The 23,136-nt window shown below is 43.8% G+C and overlaps 5 protein-coding genes across 7 annotated transcripts; 3 read left to right on the top strand and 2 right to left on the bottom strand.

Moving 5' to 3' along the window:
• Positions 1 to 1,626: 1,626 nt before the first annotated feature.
• Positions 1,627 to 6,810, top strand: LOC101761615 (probable protein S-acyltransferase 22). The gene is made up of 9 exons (XM_004985200.3): positions 1,627 to 2,050; positions 2,168 to 2,281; positions 2,613 to 2,984; positions 3,856 to 3,924; positions 4,056 to 4,127; positions 4,332 to 4,460; positions 4,606 to 4,686; positions 5,111 to 5,296; positions 5,780 to 6,810. The coding sequence occupies exons 1-9, from the start codon at positions 2,009 to 2,011 to the stop codon at positions 6,512 to 6,514; spliced, it is 1,800 nt and encodes a 599-aa protein (XP_004985257.1). The 5' UTR covers positions 1,627 to 2,008; the 3' UTR covers positions 6,515 to 6,810.
• Positions 6,811 to 7,073: 263 nt separating this feature from the next.
• Positions 7,074 to 9,912, bottom strand: LOC101760408 (vesicle transport protein GOT1). Of its 2 annotated transcripts, XM_012843091.2 has the most exons (8): positions 9,755 to 9,912; positions 9,480 to 9,568; positions 9,337 to 9,406; positions 8,131 to 8,222; positions 7,950 to 8,030; positions 7,759 to 7,856; positions 7,479 to 7,560; positions 7,074 to 7,381 (listed from the first exon to the last, which is right to left on the bottom strand). In XM_012843091.2, the coding sequence occupies exons 3-8, from the start codon at positions 9,365 to 9,367 to the stop codon at positions 7,343 to 7,345; spliced, it is 423 nt and encodes a 140-aa protein (XP_012698545.1). In that variant the 5' UTR covers positions 9,368 to 9,406; positions 9,480 to 9,568; positions 9,755 to 9,912; the 3' UTR covers positions 7,074 to 7,342. The 2 variants fall into 2 exon arrangements, with proteins under 2 accessions (XP_012698545.1, XP_012698546.1); XM_012843092.2 differs by lacking the exon at positions 9,480 to 9,568 and having other exon boundaries at positions 9,755 to 9,911.
• Positions 9,913 to 11,293: 1,381 nt separating this feature from the next.
• Positions 11,294 to 14,537, top strand: LOC101762027 (aspartic proteinase-like protein 2). 2 transcript variants are annotated; one of them, XR_215967.2, is made up of 8 exons: positions 11,294 to 11,687; positions 11,787 to 11,916; positions 13,081 to 13,209; positions 13,387 to 13,546; positions 13,622 to 13,692; positions 13,769 to 13,859; positions 13,948 to 14,180; positions 14,341 to 14,537. XR_215967.2 is itself a non-coding variant. In XM_022823537.1 (8 exons), the coding sequence occupies exons 4-8, from the start codon at positions 13,406 to 13,408 to the stop codon at positions 14,416 to 14,418; spliced, it is 453 nt and encodes a 150-aa protein (XP_022679272.1). In that variant the 5' UTR covers positions 11,294 to 11,687; positions 11,787 to 11,916; positions 13,081 to 13,209; positions 13,387 to 13,405; the 3' UTR covers positions 14,419 to 14,529. The 2 variants fall into 2 exon arrangements, 1 of the variants encoding a protein (XP_022679272.1); XM_022823537.1 differs by having other exon boundaries at positions 14,109 to 14,180; positions 14,341 to 14,529.
• An 880-nt stretch (positions 14,538 to 15,417) lies between these two features.
• On the bottom strand, positions 15,418 to 16,257 carry LOC101762305 (MFP1 attachment factor 1). The gene has a single exon (XM_004985201.3). The coding sequence runs from the start codon at positions 16,085 to 16,087 to the stop codon at positions 15,668 to 15,670; it is 420 nt and encodes a 139-aa protein (XP_004985258.1). The 5' UTR covers positions 16,088 to 16,257; the 3' UTR covers positions 15,418 to 15,667.
• A 1,944-nt stretch (positions 16,258 to 18,201) lies between these two features.
• On the top strand, positions 18,202 to 22,866 carry LOC101762706 (mannose-1-phosphate guanyltransferase alpha). The gene is made up of 15 exons (XM_004985202.4): positions 18,202 to 18,642; positions 18,763 to 18,860; positions 18,981 to 19,081; positions 19,183 to 19,261; positions 19,460 to 19,520; positions 20,372 to 20,418; positions 20,531 to 20,623; positions 20,790 to 20,880; positions 21,217 to 21,265; positions 21,467 to 21,583; positions 21,658 to 21,805; positions 21,955 to 22,047; positions 22,141 to 22,209; positions 22,360 to 22,402; positions 22,495 to 22,866. Exons 1-15 carry the CDS (start codon positions 18,585 to 18,587, stop codon positions 22,593 to 22,595), a joined length of 1,248 nt encoding a protein of 415 aa, XP_004985259.1. The 5' UTR covers positions 18,202 to 18,584; the 3' UTR covers positions 22,596 to 22,866.
• The last annotated feature ends 270 nt before the right edge of the window (positions 22,867 to 23,136 follow it).

Here is a 23,136-nt window from a genome sequence, read left to right on the forward strand (position 1 = left end):
CCCCAGGGCGCAGCCGCAGGGCCAGTTTCGCGCTCTTTTCTTACTTCTTCTTGACCACTCGGATTTACTGCTCCGCAAGCGACGACCGTCGACCGGGTAGTGGGCACGGGCGCACGAGGCACCTGCTTTTGAGGCAGCCGAAAGGCTCCGCGCTGCACTGACGCCAGTCTGCACTCTGCATCCCGTAGCTGAGCCTCGGCATGCAAGCCAGAAAGATGGGCTCCTCCTCCCGGCTTTTGGACACGCCAACCCAGCGCCGCATCACTAGAAATTGTTTAATCTAGTGTGCCACCCTTCCCGGCTAGGTGGTTAGTATTGCCTAATTGTAGTTGTAGGTTAGGGTTGTGGGTTTCTGCTAAAACAACAAGTTTCCTGAATTCCTGTCTAATGTAATGTCACCAATCATGGAAGCAGTACACTGTGATGGTTGTGTCACGGAGGGGCAAATCCCTTTCCGTAATTGGCAAGAGCCCAGAGCCCTTGTGCAGGAATTCAGAGATGCGGAGTGCAGAGGCACCGGCCTCGTGCGGTCGTGCCTAGCCGCTTTCTTCCGTGATGGCCGGGAAGTTTGTTGAATTCGAGTAAATCGAAGTATACAAGGGTATGCGAATGCATTTGGTTTAAAGACCTTAAACTCTAGTTCAAATCGATCGAACCTTCTTATTGCACGATTAAAACACAAGGAATTGAACCACAATAGTAGGTGAGCAATTCGTTTAGAAAAAAGGACTAGGTGAGCAATTCGCCTGTACGTAGACGAAAACCGATGGAGTCGACGGAATACGTGCACGCTAGCTATGGCGGTTTTTGCAATGGAGGTGAGGGGATAGCTGGATCGGTATTTGTAATGAAACAAATTACAAGGAATCAAACTCACCTAGCGTACTTCTAAGTTCTAACTATGCATCGTATGTTCCTGCTAAAACAACTCGTTATATGAAGCCATGGAACAAGTACACTGTGATGGTCGCATTACACAGGAGCAATCATCCTTTCCGTTAGTGGCAAAAGCTCTTGTGCTGTTTTCCTTTTCTTTTTTGAGGCAAAAAAGCTCTTTGTGGTGTTGTGCAGGAATCCAGGGCCACAGAGGCTCATGCCTAGGCGCTTTCTTCCGTAATGGCCGGGAAGCTTATTGATTTTGAGCACTACTAGCAGTACTCTTCTTGTCCAGCGTGTGTTCTCCCGCCAATGTTTTCCAAGCTTCTCCAAACCAGAGTTCTCTCAGGTACCATACTGTTTCGCGTAAAAATTTCTACAAAGTTTGTGCGCTTGAACTGCCCCGAAATCAACTGCCTGTTCGCCTCAGCTTATCAGCCGGCTTATCAGCCACCGAACAGTGTTTTTCCCTCACAACAAATCAGCTGTTTCAGCTTTTCAGCCGGTTTATAAGTTCAGCCAAACAGACCCCAAATTCGCCGCGACTTATATACTTGCATATTGTTATAATGCTATTAGATTAGATGATCGTTCCTGTGCAGTAGCAGATAAAAGGGTGCCTAATTTCCTAGTGACCGATGTTTTAGACTGTTAAGCAAGTGTTAGGGAAACGAGACACGCAGACATTAGCCAGAGAAACGAAGCCGGAGAGAGACGAAACGGAAGAAGAGTAGAAGACGAACACGACTATACAACGACTCAGCAGCTGCAGCAGCAGACTGCCGCTTCCGCCCTGCACAATAAATCCAAGAGGCGCCGGAGGGACGGGCGCAGGCGCGCCGCAGTCGTCATACTCCCCGAGACGCCGCATTGGATGCTCCCTCTACCCACTCTCGCCTCTGCCCCTCGCCATTTTCGCTGAACCAAGCAGCATTCCCTGGTTCTTGGTATCCTCCTCCGCAATCTCTGGTTCTGGAGAGGTAGCGCGGGAGCAAGGCTTTGCTTGGTTTCTGAAGATGGGGCAGAGAAAGAAAAGCCATGGTTCGTGAGGCATCCGGGTTCCCTGCTTCTTGGTAGCCCTCGGCATTGCCGTCCTATCGTTCTTGGGGTGCAGGCTGGGGTTAATCCGGCCATGAGGAAGCACGGGTGGCAGCTGCCCTACCACCCTCTCCAGGTACGGTCCGCTCAGCGCGCGGGGTTGTACTTTCAGTTTCCATTTTCCTCGCGATGTTTTTGCTGTTCTTGCCACTCACGCATTCTATTGCTGTGCTCCGGAACCGACGAGCTGCAGGTGGTGGCTATTGCCGTGTTCTCCGCACTGGGTTTCGCCTTCTATGTCTTCTTCGTGCCGTTCGTGGGGACAAAGCCTTTCCAGATTGTGGCCATGGCTATCTACACTCCACTGGTGAGGTCCCTGTCCTACTTGAGAGATTAAATTCACTATTACGCATAGATCTGGCATTACGTATTTGTTTCGCTGGTCGCCCTCTCGCGTTCTACAGTTCTGGGTACTCAGACCATCAGGCATTGCCGTGCGTTGTATTGTTTGAAACTTCTACCTTTAATACAAAGATACTGCGTATTCGAGAAAAAAAAAGTACTGGTAGAGAATGTCATCTGCTTTGCATGTATCTGTTGTAAAAGAATGACGATATGACGTTGGTTAGAGACTATAGTTAGTCACTGGGTGATTGAACAATTTTATCTGGAGAATGATGAATGCCTTCTTTTTGCAGATTACATGTGTTGTTGTGTTATACATATGGTGTGCCGCAACAAATCCTGGAGACCCGGGCATTTTCAGTTCAACAAAGGATTTGAAGTTACATAAGCATGAAAAGCACTCCAATGTAAATTCAGATCAGGGAATTAGTCATGGAGGAAGGCCATTAAGTGAGGCTTTTGGTACTGCTGATAACAGTGAGAAGCTGAGCAGCATGCTTGAGAGGAAGGATTCACCCTCTTGGCCCAGATTTTCTGGAATACTTTGCTTGGTTTGTTTCCCATTCTCATACCTTTGCAAGCGATGCCTCCATTCAGATAATGAACCTTCAGAACAGAACATATGTGAAGAGGGCATGTTTTTCTGCAGCCTATGCGAAGCAGAGGTATTGTTAACTAGTCCTTTTCCTATTCATAGTATTGAGCTCATAGTACATTGCTATTGGGCTGTTCAGTACAAACAAGTCTTGTTCATGACATGTTATCAGATGGGTTTTGTTTTGGATTCTTTGTCTCAGACGTCAATGATTAAAATGCGTTGCAATTGCGCACTTCATGCTGCTCTGTTTCATCGTATCGAGCTCATACCTGAACGTGCTGTTCTGTTTCTTCAAGTTGTACTGGTCTGCGCACTGCACTACTAACTTAGGTCACCTACAAAGTATCCAAAAATTTAGTGGAATTTGTATATTAAGTTTCACATTTACTTTCAGCAATTTATGCTTACCCTGGCATGTGCTTATGTGGAGGGCAGGTAGGCAGTGCCTTCATGTTTAGACCTTAAATTTTGCTAATATTCAGTTTGATTTTCAGTAGAGCGTTGACAGACTGCAATGAATCTAATGTATTAACTTTGTGAGGGCAACCCGTGAAAAATTCAGAAATTACTGTAACTAACTAGACTGAATTCAGAGAAACAGGACGGCAAGTAGTTTGAATCAAATGTTCATGTGTTTCCAGTTTCGTAAATGAATCCATTTGTGATGTATATGTTGCAACTTGGAAGTGTCTTCCAGTACCATTATTTGAGTGTCTTCCAGTTATACAAGTAAAATTGTCTTCCCATCTGTCTAATTACGCACTGAATTTGTAATTTGGTTATAGATGAATGGAAAGTATGGTGTTCTGATGCATTTGTGATCTTGGTTTGTGACTTAGTATCTTCAACGTTTGTGATATTTTATAAATAATAGCATAAGTTGTTTCCTGTTTGAATTTGGATGCCATTGCGGGATTTTGAAGAATAGTATTATGCAGGTTTTAAAGAACAGTAAGCATTGCAGAGTGTGTGACAAGTGTGTTGATGGCTTTGACCACCATTGCAGAGTAAGATCTGTTTTTCTTATTATTTTCCCTGATACTCAGAAAAGTGGTTCCTCATGAGAATTCTGGTCTTATTTACTCTCAATTCCTAATGGGTAGTAACAAGTTTCACTGCTGCCATTGTTCTTTTGTAGTGGCTTAATAATTGCATAGGGAAAAGGAACTACAAAGGGTTCTTTGTTCTAATGGCTTCTGCGGTTATCCTAGTAAGTGTTGGTCTCTTGGGAACTGACAAGAATTGGAATTAAAGAGCATTATGCCATTGATACGTACTCCTTATAATGACCCTTGTGTTATTGCATTATCCTCCAGCATCTGGGGCACTGTTTGTAGTTAGCAATGTTGTTATGTCTACTTTCTATTCTGGTAGATCATTGACAGGTCTCCATGATCTGTACAATTTGGTCCAGCTTGTGATGCAGTGGTTGTCAGGAGCTCTTGTGTTGATTCTCTGTATTGTTAAGAGAGGAGATTTCTCCAGGCAGATTGTCACAAAGTTGGGAAGCAGCTTCTCAACTGTAGCTTTTTTAATTGTTGTGGTGAGTTCAATCAAAAATTTTTTTTCCTTGTCTAATACGTGGGCACTGCATTAAAGTTCAGAGATTCTGTTGGTGTCACTAAAATGACACTGCTATCCTTGAAAAACCGTTACATGGTTGGTGATATGATGTTTTATTTTTGCAGGCAACTTGCACCATTTTAGCAATGGTTGCGACCATACCACTCGCTCAACTTTTATGCTTCCATATTCTTCTTATCAAGAAGGTAAGTTGCTCTTGACGTTTAATTGAAGACAGCTTGAATAATAGCATACGATGGCAACAGCAGACATGCTTGCAATTTCATATTTGGCCCTCCTTAATCTTGTTTACCCTGCTTCCAGAGTTATATATGCTTGGTCACTACTATTTTGCATTGTTTCTTGGTCTACTGCATGGATAATGTAATGAAGCTCAAATTAACTATTCCCTTAATTAGAAACAAAAAACACTCTTCCTTTGTCCCGGTGATGATAGCACAGAGCCGATTGAATTTTCTGCTGAAATAAGTCAGTCGCATACTACAATAGGTTGCTATAATTGGTCGGAGAGTTTTGCAAGAAAAGTAGAAAACTATGTGCATTTGAACTTGTTCTTTTTTCCATATAGCTTGAGGTTAAATATGTATATATCTTACCCATTGTGTTCAGGGAATTAGCACATATGATTACATCATAGCTTTGAGGGAGCAGGAGGATCAACAAGAGGTTCCTGGACATCAAAGTCCACAGATGTCTATTATAAGCTCTGTTACTGGATTTAGCACAGCCAGTTCTTTTGGACCACTTCATCGTGGTTCATGGTGCACACCACCACGATTATTCCTAGAAGACCAGGTATGTGATAATGGATCATTTCTGTCAAAACCTGATCTAACAGATAGGATAAAGGTCCTGGAAGTCCTAAAGACAACACAACTTGATATGCCTCTAATGATAGATCAAACGTTAGAATCTTGCATGTGCTGCCTCTTTAACAAGCTAATTATGCTCATTTTTTTGTATTTCTGATGTATTCGAGAAAAAATATGTATTTCTGATATAAAGCTAGTTGAAACTGAATAACTGATTAGTATCAATATGTGAAGCTGGCTGCTTAGATTATGCCATCTGATATTCCAGCACTTGAACATGCATACGCTCCCTCGAGTTATCATGAATAGTACAATACGCTTCTTTTTTCCCCCACAAACAAGTAGCATCAATTATCCTACTCCCATCTTTAGAAGAAGAAAAAAAGAAATTGTAACCATGCAGCACCCATTATCGTACTCCCATCTTTAATTGTCGATGCTTATTGCTTGCTCTATTCTTTCACAGTTTGATGTTGTTCCTCCAGAGATCGGCATGTCACAGAATTCAGGCAGTAAGAAAATGAAAGAAGAGGAAGTAGGAAGGAGAAAACCTGGACCAGTGAAAATCAGTCCTTGGACACTGGCACGCCTTAATGCGGAGGAAGTTTCTAAAGCAGCTGCAGAGGCTAGGAAGAAATCCAAAATCCTGAAGCCAATTGCAAAATATGATGCTTCGGACAATGGCAGTAAACCAGATCATAAGCTCAGCAACAAGAGACGACCAGACAGAAGAGGTTTCCCCGCTGAACTTTCTCTTGACCCTCTTGCAACTCTATCTGCAAGTGGCAACGAAAGCAATTTCAGTGATGCAGCCATGGAAATCTCGGGCAGTTTAGCCCCATTACAGCTTGAAGCGAGAAGCGCTTTCCAACCGAGTACTGCAGGATCCGCCAGAAACATTGTTTCGTCACCTGAAAGCAGCTTTGACTCGCCTGATCTCCACCCCTTCCGCATTTCTTCATCCACAGCTGAAGAGATGCAGGGAGTCATATCACATTCAGCTCACAAGGGCATTGAGTTCACAAGATCATCCAGCGATGGGTATGAAGCATCAGGAGGGGAAGATAGTGACTGCATCCCATCAAGAATCGTGCACAGATCGTCAAATTGGGACAATGTCATTCTGAATGCTGGTCAGGGAGGCCCTGCAGTTGATCTGCACATGCAATCATCTGAAGGGTTTGTTACTAACTTGAAGTGAAGCTAGCTTCCAGGCCGTCTCTGATTTGCGAATCATATGAAACTGCTGGTGTTGACAGTTTCCGGCCTTAGGATTCGTTTAGGTCCTTACTTTATCTGATTATATGTGGGGGATTAGAATTTAGATTAATTCTAGGTGCTAAGTTTTTCAGGTTTCATGTCTGTAAAACGGTCTTGGTCGCTGGTTTAGCATTCAATTGTCATTTTGGCAAAATGTGAATGTGAGGATTAGTCTTTGTCTAAATTTCTTGCTGTGCAGTCGGACCATCTTGAACAATCGAACTCGTTCTTCAGTTTTTTTTTTTCTTTTTTGAATCATGGAGAGATGATTCCGCCTGGTGCCGCCGCACTTTTCAGGCCTATTGGGCCACAGCCGTCACCGAGGGAGACTCCTACTTGGAGCTGTCAGTCGCTTCCTCGCTTCAGACCTTCAGTCGGTGATGGGTAGGGTCGAGTGATGTAAAGCAAAGCAGAAATGCAATGCTCACGGCTGCATGTGTAGTGTGATTTTTGCCTAAGAAGCACCCAGCCACGCAGGATACAACACAGTGCTCTGCCAGTTCATACCAACAGGGCAAGCTTAAGAGTTTCCTCGATCCATTCATTTTTCATGGGGTGAATATGCATCCTGGTCTGTGGTCTTCACGAAACCATCGAGTTGGATTTAGTCTGGGGCTATAATTTACAAAGAACAATCCTATAATAGGGAACTACAGCACATAAGAGAAATAAGGACCAGACAGACGCAAGCATAGCCATTTTGCTACTGCCACTAAAAAACATCATGTGCTAGTTACTACGCCACAAGCAACACACAGCAAAAAGGATGCTAGACCGGAACCCGCTTTCCTCTGTAGCGGTCAAGGAACTGCAGGCAAGGGAAATTGGGGTTGTCAGAATGTGCAACAGGCCAAGCTTCTATCTCAGGAACAGATGAAGAACGTTATGTGTCGTGAGGTCCTTACCGATGTCACAAACGGTTGTTGAAATATCCAGCCGATGATAGGAATCCTCTGCAAGAACACTACAAGTGTTGGCCAGAATCCACTGCAATGGGATCCAAGTCAGTGTCCAGGTACAAGCAAATTTTCTTTCAGGAACGATTAGAATTCTGGAAGAAACAAATTGATTTCGTGGCATTTAATCTGGAAGAAACAAATTGATTTTGTGGCATTTAATCTTTTTTGAGACCGTGTCTCAGCAAGTTGCAAGAATTTTAAAAAAAACACAGAAAAAGAATCCAACCTGAAGAGTACAATAAAGCCATATGCCTCTAAGAGCATGCCGAAAAAGGGCCACCCGATGAGGACTAGGAAAAAGCCAACACCAAATGAGATTGTACCCTGTTTATTACAACAGCTGATTAGATATTAGTCGTGTTTTCTAGTTAGTCATGTTTATGGGCAACAGCTATGGAAAAAACAGCGATTGATAACCTTGTAATTCTTAGGCTTGGTGAAGAATTGCATAGTTGATTTTAGACCAATTGTCAAACCCAATCCTGACAGGAAAAGAATCTGAAATGGTATGATGAGAAAAGATTAACCCTAGGCTCAGTAAGATAACTTAGATCTTCATAAAATTCAAAGGAACAATACAAAACAGACGTTAACCTACATTGCCCATTGCGATGAGCCCCTTGTCAAAGAAGAAAATTATTCCCAGAAAGGAGAAGAATATTCCAAAACCTGTCAGGCCAAGCCCAATCTCTGTCCAAGATGAAAATCAGTAGTCGGAATCACTGAGTGGGAGGAACAAACTGTAATATCTAAATCGGTGAATATTCTTACAACACCATATGACAAGACAGGGAATGATGCTCTATAACAATACAAAAGATTTTTCAAGCAAAAATTTTTCACCATGCTTTGAATGTTGAACACTATAAGTGTGGCACTGAGGACAGCTCCCTATCCTAAGGTGGCTGAATTTTACATAATTTTTTTATACAGCCACAACACTCAAAAGGTGGCATTTTAAACACAATGATTCTACTAAGGTTCCCGAAAAATTGCTATAACCCAGCCAGAGCAAGCTGGTTTCTAAGTGGCTGTTGACCAAGATTAGCGGATGGTTGAGTATCTGTTCCTTATTTGCTATGGCCAATAAAGGACAGGTACAGTGGTGTCACCCAATCAGAACGAGCATAGAGTCACAGACCTTACAGCAGTATCACATCTGGTGCTGTTTTCAACTAAATAATCCAAGTACCATTCAGAGTTGCAGAGGTCAACCAGCAGCCCAGCGCTGAAGTTATTTGTGTAATAAGGTAATGGAATAGGCCTAACCAGAAGAAACTCTTAGATTTTCACTCTGTAGATCTTCACCCAATTGGTACAATTGGCCTATATTTCCATTTATTGAACCAACTCAGTTCAGATTAGATTAACCACAGTAACAAATTTCTAGGGTATCACACATGTTACCTAGGGTTGAATGCATCCCTGTACTAGCTCTTTATAATAAACATCCCCAACCCACCCTTCAAGAAAAGGACTGAAATGAAGAAACAACCCCTGATGCAATAACTCTTAATATTAGAACTACTGGTTAAGTAATGTTGCACATATCACACAAGCACATAGTACATGATATACCCTAATGTATCATAGTCGACACACCAAAACTACTGTTTACGTGATATGGCAAGTGTTGCATTTTAGTGCAAGCATGTTAAGGTCAGAAGCAGAAACAAAGTAGATATAGCAAAGCATATACACATTTACTGCACATCAGTACAGTACAAGCAATCGATGCTCCTATCAGAGACAAATGGAACAAAAACTGGAAGACAATTTGACAAGAATGGTGACGTGTACATACTCTTGAGGTCATTCATCTCGAAGGAAACCATCTTGTTTTGCAATGACACCGCAGAGATCAGGGCAAAAGACTGCAACAGCGCGAAGTATAAAATTAGGCATAGTTTGTGCAAACAGAGATAGAACCGAATATGAAGTACTAACAGAGCTTCAGAGTCGGAGCTCAGAAGAAGATCCGATCCCTGCCCGAGTCAATAGGCACTAGGCTTGATCCCTGCCCGAGTCAATAGGCACTAGGAAGAAGAAGATCATGTTTTAAGGGTAAGGCACGGGGCTAATCGCCAATAATTTTTGCAAGAACATAGAATTTATAGTAGGTAAAATCATGGTCAGATCCGAATACAAATACCATACGTTAGGGGTTTGGGTGTTCGATTTCGAGCAGCAGGAAGGGAAGGGAGGGGAATGGGCGGGCATACCCTTGTCGGATGCTCGTCGCCGGCAAAGCGCCCGACGAAGAACTGGCGGGCGGCGCCACTCGCCCTGTCGTCGCCGCTAGGAAAGGAAGGCCGAGACCGAGAGAGAGAGAAGGCGTGCGTGGCAGCGTGGGAGAGAGAAGAGAGAGAGAGAGAGAGAGAGAGAGAGAGAGAGAGAGAGAGAGAGAGAGAGAGAGCGCCCGGCGGACGGGAGTACGGGACAGGCCCACGGCCCGCGTTCAGGTTTGGCTAGCGCGCGAGGCCTGCTTAATTTCTTTTTCGTCCTCCTCTCAAAAAAAATTTCCGTCTTCTTCTTTCTTTCACTTCTTCCTTTTTATTCCATCCCGTTCTTTTAATAATTATAATAATTAATTAATTCATATATATAAATATATATGCCTTTCGACAATTTGGAATGTTTACTTAGCATTTTGTGGAAGATATTTCAACAATAATTAACATATGTCCAGCGTTTCATGTTAAAAATGTTGAAATTGCAGTCTCAAAATGCTGAAATTTTAAATTCCAAATGTTGAGATGATACATTAAAATTTTATTACTTTAAAAATCTATTAAAATTTAAAAAAATCTAGGTCAACATTCTAGAATAGTTGGTTGAACATTTTACAAGAAATAGTTGTGTTGAAGCCATTGATTTCATTTGGTCCAGCATTCACGATTGTGCATTTTATAAGAACACCGATGTTCATTTTCATTGATTTCATTAGTAAAAAACAGTTGTGTTCAAGCCATTGGCTCAACATTCACGATTTATAAGAAAAAATGTTTATTTTACTACTATGTACAAAGCACTTTGTTAGATTAATCCCATATACAGAATATCAACATTTTACTTCCCCTAACATTCAAATTGTGAATTCATTGTATAGTACAATTGTTATTTTTTCCATTTTATCATAAGTACACTTTATGTTTTGAGATCCGATGTTATAAAAACATGTATGACTTAATTATTAAAAAACATTTTGGTAATCTTTTATGATATAACAAATAGTGAGGGTAGTAAAATGCACCACATATTCCAGAAACCACCTAGAAGGTTGTTGTAGGTTAATATGAAAGGAAGGATGAGAAAACTGCATATTTGCCCTCACTTTGACCTCCAACTACACATTTGCCTCTATTTTTTTTTTTACTTTGCGTTACTGCCCCTGCTTCGACGAAGTCAATGCACTGTTGCCCCTTATTTTGCCTACTTTGACAGAAAAATTGGTAAAACTAAAACAACAAAAGCATAGTCAAACGATGCAATGCAAAAGTTGAAAAAAGAAAGATGTTAAACGTGTAGTTAAAGATCAAAGATGGGATATAATTGCAAATGGTGCAAGAAAGATCAGTAGTAAGCCAGTAAAGTTCTTTTGATCTTTTGCGCCCGTTGGTACAAGGGTACTCTAGTTTTTTTTATAAGCATAAAAGATTTGCGTTTCAATTGAAAAAAATTCAAAATTTACAAGTCATTGTACTGGCACAACGGCCAAAGGTAAAGGTTTCTTGCACCATTCCCGGAGTCTCTCTGTCCCGCTCCTTTCCCCCCTGCTCAGTTGCTCTACCAAGTCGGGCAACCCCGTCTGCCCTCGCCTGATCACCTCTGCCTCGCCTCGAATCCCCCTCCTTTCCCCTATCTTCACCTCACCAGCTCACCTCACCGGCGTGCGGCGTTGAAGCCAGCCTGACCCATGGGGGTTTCCTCACGCACCCAGCTCCTCCTCCTCCTCGCGATCTCGTCGGTTCTCGCCTTCAACCACGCAGCGGCTGCCGGCGCCGTCATCGAGGTACGCCGCAAGTTACCGCTCCACTGTGGCGGGGGAGGTTGCCATTACGCGGAGCACCTGGAGCACGATGCCCGTCGCCAAGGTCGCCGCCTCTCTCCCGGCACAAATTTCCCACTCGGCGGCAGCCCGGCAACAGAAACTGGGTAAAGTAAAAACCCCACGTGCACGCCGAATTTTTGGTACGGCTATCTAGGGCACTTCCATGGGTGTGGTAATCTGATCTCTGGGATGCGGCGTTGCAGTCTGTACTTCGCTGAGCTCACAATTGGGAAGCCGCCGAAGGCATACGGCATGGAGGTGGACACCGGCAGCGGCAGCGCCCTGGTGAACTGCGTCACCCGCGACTCCTGTCCCCGCGAGGACATCAGTGGGGTATAGCTCTCTCCATCCTGCTGTAGCAGAAATTGTATGGCTTGATGTACTTAATAAACGCTACTGAAAAAATTAGTAGAATGGAACCGCCTTTCAACCAATCAATACAACCTCGTAGAGAAGCTTTGGCTAAAACTCTAGCAGTTTCTTGAAGCTTGCTTTAGATATTTAGAATCTTACTCCCTTCCGTCCCAAAATATAGCTACGTTTAGCTTTTTCAAAAGTCAAATCTTTTTAACTTTGACCAATAATACCTCTAAAAATAATTTATTTCAAATAAAAAAGATTTCATATTATAATAGTTGGTTTCATGATAAATCTACTAACATAATTTTTATGCTATTAGTCTCTTTGATTATTTCTCTATTCGCAGTCAAAGTTGAAAATGTTTGACTTGAAAAAAATCTAAATGTAGCTAAATTCTGGGACGGATGGAGTACCTATTTGAGTACAGGGCGTTGCTCCGAGTGTTGGCAGCATTGTGGAGAGATTGCCATAATTTGATTGTGTTGTACTAGCTTTATGATATCTCGTCAAGATATAAGTTAGAAATGGATGTGATATGAACTAAAGAGTAAGAAATGTGGCAACGGTGATACTTGTTAAGTTACCAACTGATCTGTGAAAACAAATTTCAAAATAGGATTACCACAACAATATATGTCGTTGTTGACGATGCAACTAACTAGAACTGCCGTGCTATGTATCTATGTGTTGTAACTACTTCTAGATGTATAGGCATGCTGGTTACTATTTTTTAATATAAACACTGCAGTTGTTCTAACAAAATGTTTGATCTTACTGATGGCCTGAGGAGTAACCACACAATATATTTGTGACATCAGCCAGTACGCAGTTGTGATAGCCTAAACTACACTACCGGTTGGTGGCTAGAACAAGTACTGTTTTATGCTTTTGACATTATAATTAGTACGGTTTGTGGCTTCAACAATACGTAGCATTAGTACCGGTTTGAACCTTGCCCCAACTGTTGAACTGGTATTGATGCTACCATCTGTAGAGGTTCTTGCACAACTGGTTCGATCTGATAGGCAGTGTAGTAGTGTGGATGGCTGAACAGCTTTAGCGTTCTAGTTTTTCGTTTCTGCTGCTGTCGGTGTTAGTTAGGTCTAATTACCACTACTAATGTTGTTCCGTGTTCAGCTGGCAGCAACTGGGGAAGCAAGCCTCAGATTTTGCCCTTTGTTTGGACACTTCCTATGGTGCTGGGGTTGTTGCGACTGGAAATATAGTGTGTCCCGCAATTCTGAAGACCAGCTTGGTGTCCAACAGGTATGTCATCTACTCATCTTGAGTATAGGGTTGACATAGTTTAGTGACTGGCGTTTAGGATGGATTTTGATTTCTACATCAGTTAGGGGCCACAGTTAGGATTTTGACTAACATCTTTGGTTAGCATGTACTACTGTTTCAGAAGTGATTCATCCTTTTTGAAAAAAATACATGTAGGCTACACTACGTTGTGAATATGAAATCAGTATCAGTTGCTGGCACTACACTAGACCTGCCCAGAAATACTTATTATGGCGAAGGGAAAAGTGTTGCCATTGACATCGGGACGACATTGACGTATCTGCCGGAGAAGGTTTACAATGCCATGATGATTGAGGTAAAAAAGAATACTTTTGCATCAATCTTCATGCTGAAAAGAAATGTCCTGATCGATTTCTTTTTGACCTTGCAGATTTTTGATAAACACCAAGGCACCCTTTTCTATGACATCCAGAACCTTCTTTATATCAAACATTATGGAAGGTATGCAACGCTTTTAGTTAATTTATGCTAGCATGCTGTAGTTCTAGAATTCTGATTTTTTGTAATCTTTCTGTAGAGTGGATGATGTGTTTCCTGAAATCACCTTACATTTTGAAGGCGGCCTTGCATTGAACATTTATCCACACGATTACCTTTTAAATAATGGGGTAACATCTTTTTTTCCTAGCTTCGGTAATATTGCACCTTGATGTAACTAGTCATTATATGGTTAAGATTGCATTTTATTCCGGACAGAGTGATTGGTACTTTGTGGGGCTGCGAAATGGAAGATCTCAACCTGTTAATTTAAGAGACATGGTGATTCTAGGAGGGTCGGCACTATTTGTCACTATATCGTTCCTTGTTTGCTCCATATCCATTTTTTTGAATCTAATGACACTAAACCTTCTTTTTAGATATGGCCTTTTCAAATAAGCTTGTCGTCTTCGACTTGGAAAACGAAGCTGTCGGATGGATGGACTACAAATGTGAGTTTCTCCACCTAAACTTTCCACTTTCGATCATTACAAAGTTTGGCTTTCAATTGAGGTTTGTTATAGTTACTTTTCAAAAAAAAATGTTAATTTCTCCAACCTCCGACCTGGCACATCTCCGAATCAGTCTCATGTACGGTTTATTTGGATACAGGGTCCTCCGGCATTAATCTTGAAGATGAGTGAAAAGTTGAGAGCCAGACTTCAATGGTCCCGGTTGTTAGTTCAGTAATGCAGGGTGGCTAGGCCGCAGTGAGACTGAGAGAACTCTGTTTGAGAACACTATCGTATCTGTACTGACAGTCTGATGTGGCAACAATAGCAGTGAGTTGAGTGAGGCGTGCTTAATGCTCTTTGAATTCTTTTATTTGAGAATGCGAGGATGCGTATATTTCATTAAAAATAAGCTAGTGTCATAAAATGACTAGAAGCAACCTAAAGCGAAAGCTTGGAATTAAGACTTGAACTAGGACCTAAGCAGTAAGGAGTAAGGCAACAAAAAAGGTACCTATTTGCAGTAAGCAGTAAGGTAACAAAAAACCACCTATTTTACAAAAATGCATGTTCATCCCTTTTTTGAAAAGAACAGCAATAATTGCCAATAGGACAGCTAGAGGACCATAAACACGTTTTGTTCTATGTTCAATTGTTTCCTACTGTTAATCTATAACATAGCAACCGCAACCTCGTGAGCCAATGATGGACCAAATCTCCAGAATGAACCTGCAACCTGCCATGAGAAGATCTAATGTCACAATTTCTTGATTGCATAAAGCACAGGCTCATTATTTGGTAGGTTATGCTGCTGGAATATTTCAGAAGTCCAATAGCTGCCCGAATATTTGACAGAATAGGGGTGTTTTACATCATCTCATCAGCATGGAATAGTTGTCCCACGCATCTTTATGTTCAGCATTCCGGAAGCCCCAGCAAATGCTCTTTGAATTCATACATATAATCCAGCCATTCAGCTTGAACGAAGATAGATACAGCAGCGAGGCCACACTTCAACGGGTAGTGGTGTCAGGCAGACAAATTGCAATCAATAATAATCCATAGATGCCACTGCCAGGTTGATTTTGCACCTGATTCCTACTGGACTACACGATTACATTTCAAACTCAACGATCAGAGTTCAGAACGAAAATGTGGCTGTAAACGCGCTTGGTAATTCAGACCCGTTCGGCCTCAGGGCATTGCTCGAGGCTAGCAGATAGAGACCAATGCTGCATTGATCTGCAAATCTTAGGGACAGATATCCCGGGTGTATCTTGACACGCATCACAGCAGACGAACGGAACATAATCCTTGCTCAGAGACACAAATTGCAGGTAAAACACAGCACGCACTAAAGAAAGCTATTCATCGATCGAAGGACAGGAACTGCATAGATGCAGACCAAAGCCACAGGCTACATCAGCCTTCACACCAATTCCAGATGCAGGAAAAATAGAAAACGCAATGGCTGCCCGGGGCAGCGCTCACGCCGCCTCGCCCTCAGCCGCGGCGGGGGCGGCCTCCTCCGACGGCGCCTCTGCCTTGGCGTCCGCGGCGCGGGACTTGACGAAGTCGAGGAGGCGGCGGCTGACCTCCTTGGAGTAGAACTGCAGCGCCTCGATCCCCTCCTCCACGGATGCGGCGGCCCCGCCTGTGGCGGCCGCGGCGTCGAAGGCCTCGGCCTCGATGGCGCGCGCCGCGGGCTCGGCGTCGGCGGCCGGCACGGCGCCGTAGCGCTTGCAGAGGATGGTGTCCCCCGCGAGCGTCTCCACCAGGCGCCGCACCACGGCGTCCCGCGTGCGCTGCGTCGGCGGCCAGATGCTGAACGAGAACGCGGCGGCGGACTGGTCGCCGGGGGCCGAGGGGGCCGGGGCCGGCGCGGCGGCGAGCTCGTCGGTGGCCATTGGCGTGGAAGCTTCTGGAAGCTGAAAACCCTAGGGAGGGATGGGTATGGACGGAGGCGGGGGGAATGGGGAGCTCGATCCGTTCGGTACTGGGCTGCGGCCTGCGGGGATTTAAAAGCGGTGGCGTGGCTTCGGTGACGCGTCCTTGTAATTGAGGATTTGTTCGGGTATTGCGGTGGCTTCAAGAAAGGGAAGTGCGATGCGATGGCAATCGACAACGAAACGGCCAGAGCCATTATCGATCGGTTGGTGGCTCCAACTCTACTCATTATCAGATCGGGTGGTGGCGAGGCTTCGATGCTCGTTTCGTTTGCTTTGACCAATCGTTTCCCCTTTTTTTTTTCTCACGGTTTGAATTTGAAGTCCAACGTTCAGATCAGATCGTCGTAAATGGTAGGAAATCGGGATGAATGCGGGTAAATATATGGATTCGGTGAGTTGGCAATGTATAGTCGTGGATATTCCTTTTCAATTTGAGTTTTGAATTTCAAGTTTTCAACGTTACGTTCCATCCGGGAATGGTAGGAAATCTTGATAAATGCGAGTAAATGCTGCGTTCTGAGTGGTGATGTCCAATAAATTACTGAATCATTTTCGGATCTCTGTGTTTTTTTTGTTGAGATTAGAGTATTAGACTATTCGAGTGGCAATTTCTTTCCCGTTGGCAGTAGCGCGAACGCTCGACGTGCCGATCCCACCGGAGGCCGGTGGCCATCACAACGCAGCAGCGACAGCATTGGGCCTCGTTCTGTACGCTCTCGTACAGCCCCTGCCTGTCTGACTCTGACGGCCGCGGTGCCGGGCCGAACCTGCCCGAGCTCCGCCGAACGCCGTGCACTCGGCCGCCGCCGCACACCCGGGCGATCGCGGCTGCGGGCCGTGCAGGTCGCAAGCCGCATCACGGTCGGGTTCACGTCCTGCCGTCTCTCGCGGGCCGCGTCAGCCTCGGTGCCTCGTTCCCGTGGACGACCTGCATCCACTGAGCGACCGCACCGTACCGGACGGACCATGCTGCCAGTGCCGCACACCTCCACGCCACGCGCACCTGCTGACATGCAGCCTGCAGCCGACGGCTGCGCCTGTTGTCTTGTAGTGTCGGTGGCGCAAGCTGGCAGCATCCGCTTCTGGCTCTCCTTGTCCGACGATTTTCACCGCACTCGCCGCTGCTCTGGCATGAGCCTGAGCATATGCGCGTCTGAGACCGAAGGCGGAGCCATCGCGTTTTCCGTTCTTGATCGGGTTTGGTGATCCTAGCAAGTTCCTGGATGCTGTCACAGCTTGTGGCAAGGTAGCTTGAGGTTTAAGCGCCTTTTTTTCGCAGGATGACAAATGTTGCGCGTTTGGTTGTTTGATAAGATTTTTTGAAAACCCGTGTCCTACATCCTGGGGTGAGCAGATGAAGGCTGAGGGAGTGAGGGTTGGAAATTCTTATTAAAAAAAGTGTTTTGTTTAATTTGCATGAGCGGATTTAAAAAATAATGAGATTCTGTTCGATTAGGCACACAATCGCGGGGGTTCGATCGCCCCTCCTTAGATCATTGGCACGTAGATGGAAGTTGCAATCATCAAGAGGCAGTGGTTGCAATCATCTCACTAATTATATATCTATTAATAATTCCTAATAGAAAGAACACAGCATGGCACCTTCAAAATGAAAAAGTAATGCTAACCTACTCAAATCTCAAAGGTTATTTGCGAGAAGAACCATAGACTCTATAATCTGTACTGAGACAAGAATCTTTAGGTTGGAACTCTATCAGGGTGGCGTCACTAACCTCGGTGAGTTCAACAAGTTGCTCGAACAAAATTTCAAAGGGCCTTAGCTACTATATAAATGAATCTACGCCTAGTATAAGTGTGAGATTCTTTATAACACGTCAAAATAAGCGGTACTGGATGATCGCAGTTCTACGATGTCGCAGAAATTCCTCGCTTAACTCGTACCCATCCAGCAGGACAATGGCATTTTTCCAGATCTCGCCCAACTCTAACCCAGTACACCCTGCCGGTATCCTCGCAAACTCCACCCGGGATATTCCGTGCAACCTCAGTTACCCGCTCCGTTCCCCGACGAAAAGCTCAAGATCCGGACGTACATGCCACGCCTGAGGCCTGACCGCCTGACGCCTCGCCACCCAGAGAAGAAGCTTCCTCTCGCCGTCGGCCACCGGTATCCGCGCCCGTCCAACCCCGCGCCCGCACCCCGGCGCGGCACGGATCCCACCGGCCCAAGTCAGAACAGCAGCTGCGCCCGGAAATCGCCCGCCTCCGCTCTGCTCCGCCCACCAACACACACGACACCGCTGCCCTCCCTCCCGCCTCGCTGCCCACCTCCTCGTCGTCTGATCGCCATCGCCTCGGCTAGAGAACCCGCGGTCCACGCTCCCCTCGCTCCAAATCCCGTCGCCATAAATCTCGCCACGCCCTCGCCCGCGCGCCCCCCTCCTCTCTCTCCCCATCCGTCCCCCCGCTCCCGCTCCGCCGAGGAAGAGCAGCCATGGCGGGCTCCGAGCAACGCGTCGTCGCCGTCATCATGGTTGGCGGCCCCACCAAAGGTCAGTACAGCTGCTAGATCTGCGCGCCCACTGGGAGACAAACCCCTCACCTCGCTGCGCGCCGCGCGAACTCGCTTGCCTGATGGATTGGCGGCCCTGGTGCCGCTTTGTCTGGTGCAGGGACGCGGTTCCGGCCGCTGTCGCTGAACGTGCCCAAGCCGCTCTTCCCGCTCGCCGGACAGCCCATGGTGCACCACCCCATCTCCGCCTGCCGCCGGGTAAGCCGCCGCCAATTCCTTCGTCCCCTCCTCCTCTGTGGAATCGTGGTGCGTTCGTGTGTTGCTGTGCGCGCGGTTTTTTTTATGAGAGATGAGCTTTTGGATACCGATGCTGTGCAGATCCCCAACCTGGCGCAGATATACCTCATCGGATTCCACGAGGAGCGGGAATTCAAGCTCTATGTCTCGTCTATCTCCAACGAGCTCAGGATCCCCGTCAGGTTTGTTTCGTGCCCTGCTAGCTGTTTGCTTCCGGTGGGTTGGCTTGTGCGCGATTGGAGATTTGAGAGCAGTGCCATTGAGAGCGTGTTGTCAATTCTAGGTACCTAAGAGAGGATAAGCCGCATGGGTCTGCTGGAGGGCTCTACAGCTTTAGGGATTACATCATGGAAGACAGTCCGGTAATGCCTTATTGATCTAGCTCGATTGTCAGCTTGAATTGTGAAATTGGATTAGATATTTAGATTTATTTTCTAGGGTATTGTTTGCCGATTCAGAACATATGCAGTTGCTGGGATTTTGTATTACATTGTTAAGTTGGGTTGATCAAGAATTCTTCATCCTCTAAAGCTTAGTTTTTTTTTCTGGTGGTTTTGCAGTCACACATAGTTTTGCTGAACTGCGACGTCTGTTCTAGCTTCCCCCTGCCCGACATGCTGGGTAAGTTGCCAAGTAACTGAAGTATACTCTCCCAGCATTTTATCATGTTGGTTCGCATTATCAGTTTGGTGATGATGTTTCATGATCTTAGACGCGTTCCTCTAACCACAAGCATGGCTAGTGTAATAATTGAATATCATGAGCTTGAGCTTTGCTGTTCAGAACTATTACTGAATCCAGTTGTCATCAAGGTCATGTCTGAAACTGTTCTTGTGCCCCTGATGGAGTGTAGTGTGAGCAAGTGGTAGGAGGTGTAGTGGGTTAGTGTTGAATAAAGCTGAACCGTGGGGCTTCTCACTGCTAGCTTATTTTTGACATAATCATTGGTTACATACTTAAAGTGATGCAATCGCCTCTGATGTACCTACTGTAGATTACGCGCTGTTCAATCTTGTGGTATGGCAGTTGTATGTCTCACTACTTAATTTTAAAGTATTGTTCGTATAGAGCATATATGATGACAAAATGATCGGTCATTATGGGAACAATAGTTAATAAGTCTGGTATTCAATTTAGTTGAGCGTGTTTTAAACTTACTTTAGTTGCGCATATTCAATTAACCATTGGATAATAAATTCTTTTTCACAACAGGGTAGACTTTCCATTTTCATTCATCCGAATTCATGAATATCTATCTCGGACATAACTCAGAATACGAAACAGATATCTTAGCTTCTGAATTTTTGTGAACTAATACCTTTCTGTATAGCTGCACAATAACTTGTGAACTTATATTGATGTTCCATCTATAATTCTGTTCATTGATAAGATGGACCATCTGCATAACTTCTGCAGTGTTGGTCTTTATTGGATACCAACAGCTAAATGTTTCACTGTTCTCGCCATTGCAGAGGCCCATAAAAAGTATGGAGGAATGGGTACTTTACTAGTCAACAAGGTACGATAATACTATTCTGAAACATTGCAGATTAATCTGGTCTTTCTCATGCATATTTGTTACTCCTAATATCATCCCACTTGTAATAGTATATGCTTACACATTAAATCAGGTATCTGCAGAGTCAGCAAACCAGTTTGGCGAGTTGGTAGCTGATCCTGAAACAAATGAACTTCTGCACTATACAGAAAAGCCAGAGACTTTTGTGAGTGCAGTTCTGCTCTTTGTTGTTTAATTTGCTCCTCTATATTTTTAGTTGAGACTTTGCATGCCATATTTGGATTTAAATCAATCGCAACTATTCACAAGTAATGGTTCTCAATGAATAATTAGCATAGCTGATGGCACTGATGCAGTTTATCTATCTGTAGGTGAGTGATCTCATAAATTGTGGAGTATATATATTTACTCCCAATATCTTTAGCGCCATTGAGGATGTCTTAAAACAGAAGAAAGACAGAGGTATTGTCTGCTGTTATCTATTATGGCTTCTTCCATTGGAAATGTATGTTATTGTTTAAACAGAACATTCTTGTTTATTATATGTCTTCAAATGCTAACATATCTTAAAGAAGTAGATGAGTAGATGTAAAATACCATCTTTATTTTTGTTGCAAGTCACATGGAAAAAGTATTATTTTCTTCACCTATATTGATATTTTTAATTGTTAGTTCTAACACGGATGTTCTAAAATGTGCTGCTTGTAGTAGATATTCTAACTTGGTCTTCTTAGTTCCCTTGATTGACACTTTATATTTCCACCATAAAGCTTAATCCCTTAAATTGCTACATTTCAGCAAACTTGCGCCGTGTATCTAGCTTTGAAGCTCTTCAATCAGCAACCAAGTATGTGTTTGTGATATATTCTTCTATTCATGTTTATGCACATATTCTTATTACAAAACTTGTTTGGCATACAGTTATTACCTTTGGCTTCTCCATTTTTGTTGTGGTTCATTAAAAACTTGTAGTTGATAGCACTGCCATAAATTCAATTACAAAGTATTTATTGTTGTGTAAACCATCTTATAAGTTTAATGCCAACAGGGCACTTCCAGCAGACTTTGTTAGGTTAGATCAAGATATTTTATCCCCTCTAGCGGGAAAGAAGGAGCTGTACACATACCAGACACTCGATTTTTGGGAACAGATCAAGACCCCAGGGTATACAGATATTTTTTTATCCTGCTTTTCTTTATATTGGAATTTCTGACTAACCATTGCTTCATCTTGAGTAGGATGTCTTTGAGATGCTCTGGGTTATATCTTTCTCAGTTCCGCCGTACCTCTCCTCATCTTTTAGCTTCAGGAGATGGCATAAGGACTGCCACTATTGTAGGCGATGTGTACATCCATCCATCAGCCAAGGTTCATCCTACTTCAAAGGTAATGTCCGTTTCATCTACCTATTTTGTTCAGATTGTCATAGATCATGTTCAATTGGTTGTTGTTGACTGATACTGAAATGCTTAAACTTTTTAATAGGAATGTATTCAAGAGACGAAATGTAGCTAACCCTGTAACTCTGTAAACAGATCGGTCCCAATGTCTCTATATCAGCAAATGCGCGTGTTGGAGCTGGTGCCAGGCTTATCAATTGCATAATTCTGGATGATGTTGAAATTATGGTTAGTTTTCTTTTTCTCTGTGCCAAGTGGTAAACCATATTTAGGAATTATCTCATAGTTGTTTTCTTTCTTTCTTTTTTGTTTGTGTATCAGGAGAATGCAGTTGTTATACATTCAATTGTGGGGTGGAAGTCATCCATTGGAAAATGGTCACGTGTACAGGCAAGCTTTTCTCTTTATCATTCATTTTTATCCAGTTTCAAATTTAATGAATCCTCATTTTCTATAAATCTTAATAACTTTACCTTAGAACAATTTGTCAAGATAACATCAGTTGGCTTAATGTAAATATAACTTCTGTTCTGAATTCAGGGTGAAGGTGATCACAATGCCAAACTTGGTATTACTATTCTTGGTAAGACCCAAACTGGACAATTTACTGTTGCTTTCACACAGAAATCTTGGTAATCATTTCGTTTCTGGAATTGACATCCTATATTAACGCAGGTGAAGCCGTTGATGTTGAAGATGAAGTAGTTGTAGTTAACAGCATTGTGCTCCCAAACAAAACTCTCAATGTCAGTGTCCAAGAGGAGATCATCCTATAACGGGCACCATTTTTTTTCTGTTTATTCCAAATAAGGTCTGAATACCAATCACGTAGTTTCTGTTTATTTGTTCTCACCACATAAGCTTCCGTTAGATTGAGATTATTATTAGTCTGTATTTGTACCCTTCTTGCAGCGTGATACGGCACAATCTTCATGACTTGTTAGGTTGGCTAGTGTGGTGATGTAGAAAATGTACAAACAGTGACGCCATTTTTGTCGAGAATGAACACTTTACCATCAAATGTCAGTTGTTCACCTGCTTGTTGTCCTTTGGAGTTTGGATATCCTAGTCATCAGGTGACGCCATTTTTGTTGAAAATGATTCAATGGACACTTTGCTTTTGAAAGTCAGTTGTTTGCCTGCATGTTGTACTTCCGAGTTTGCAACACCATTTATTTTCATTCTTACTAAGCTAATGCAAAATAGCACTTAGGCCAATTGTATCTTCAGGTGGGCGCATAATTACATTATCCAATGCGCTTCTCTACGTTCACTGCCTTTCAGATAACATATATGCCACACGGTTCGTCAGTGCTT

This window comes from Setaria italica, chromosome IX (genome assembly GCF_000263155.2).
Source record: "Setaria italica strain Yugu1 chromosome IX, Setaria_italica_v2.0, whole genome shotgun sequence".
NCBI classification, from domain to species: domain Eukaryota; kingdom Viridiplantae; phylum Streptophyta; class Magnoliopsida; order Poales; family Poaceae; genus Setaria; species Setaria italica.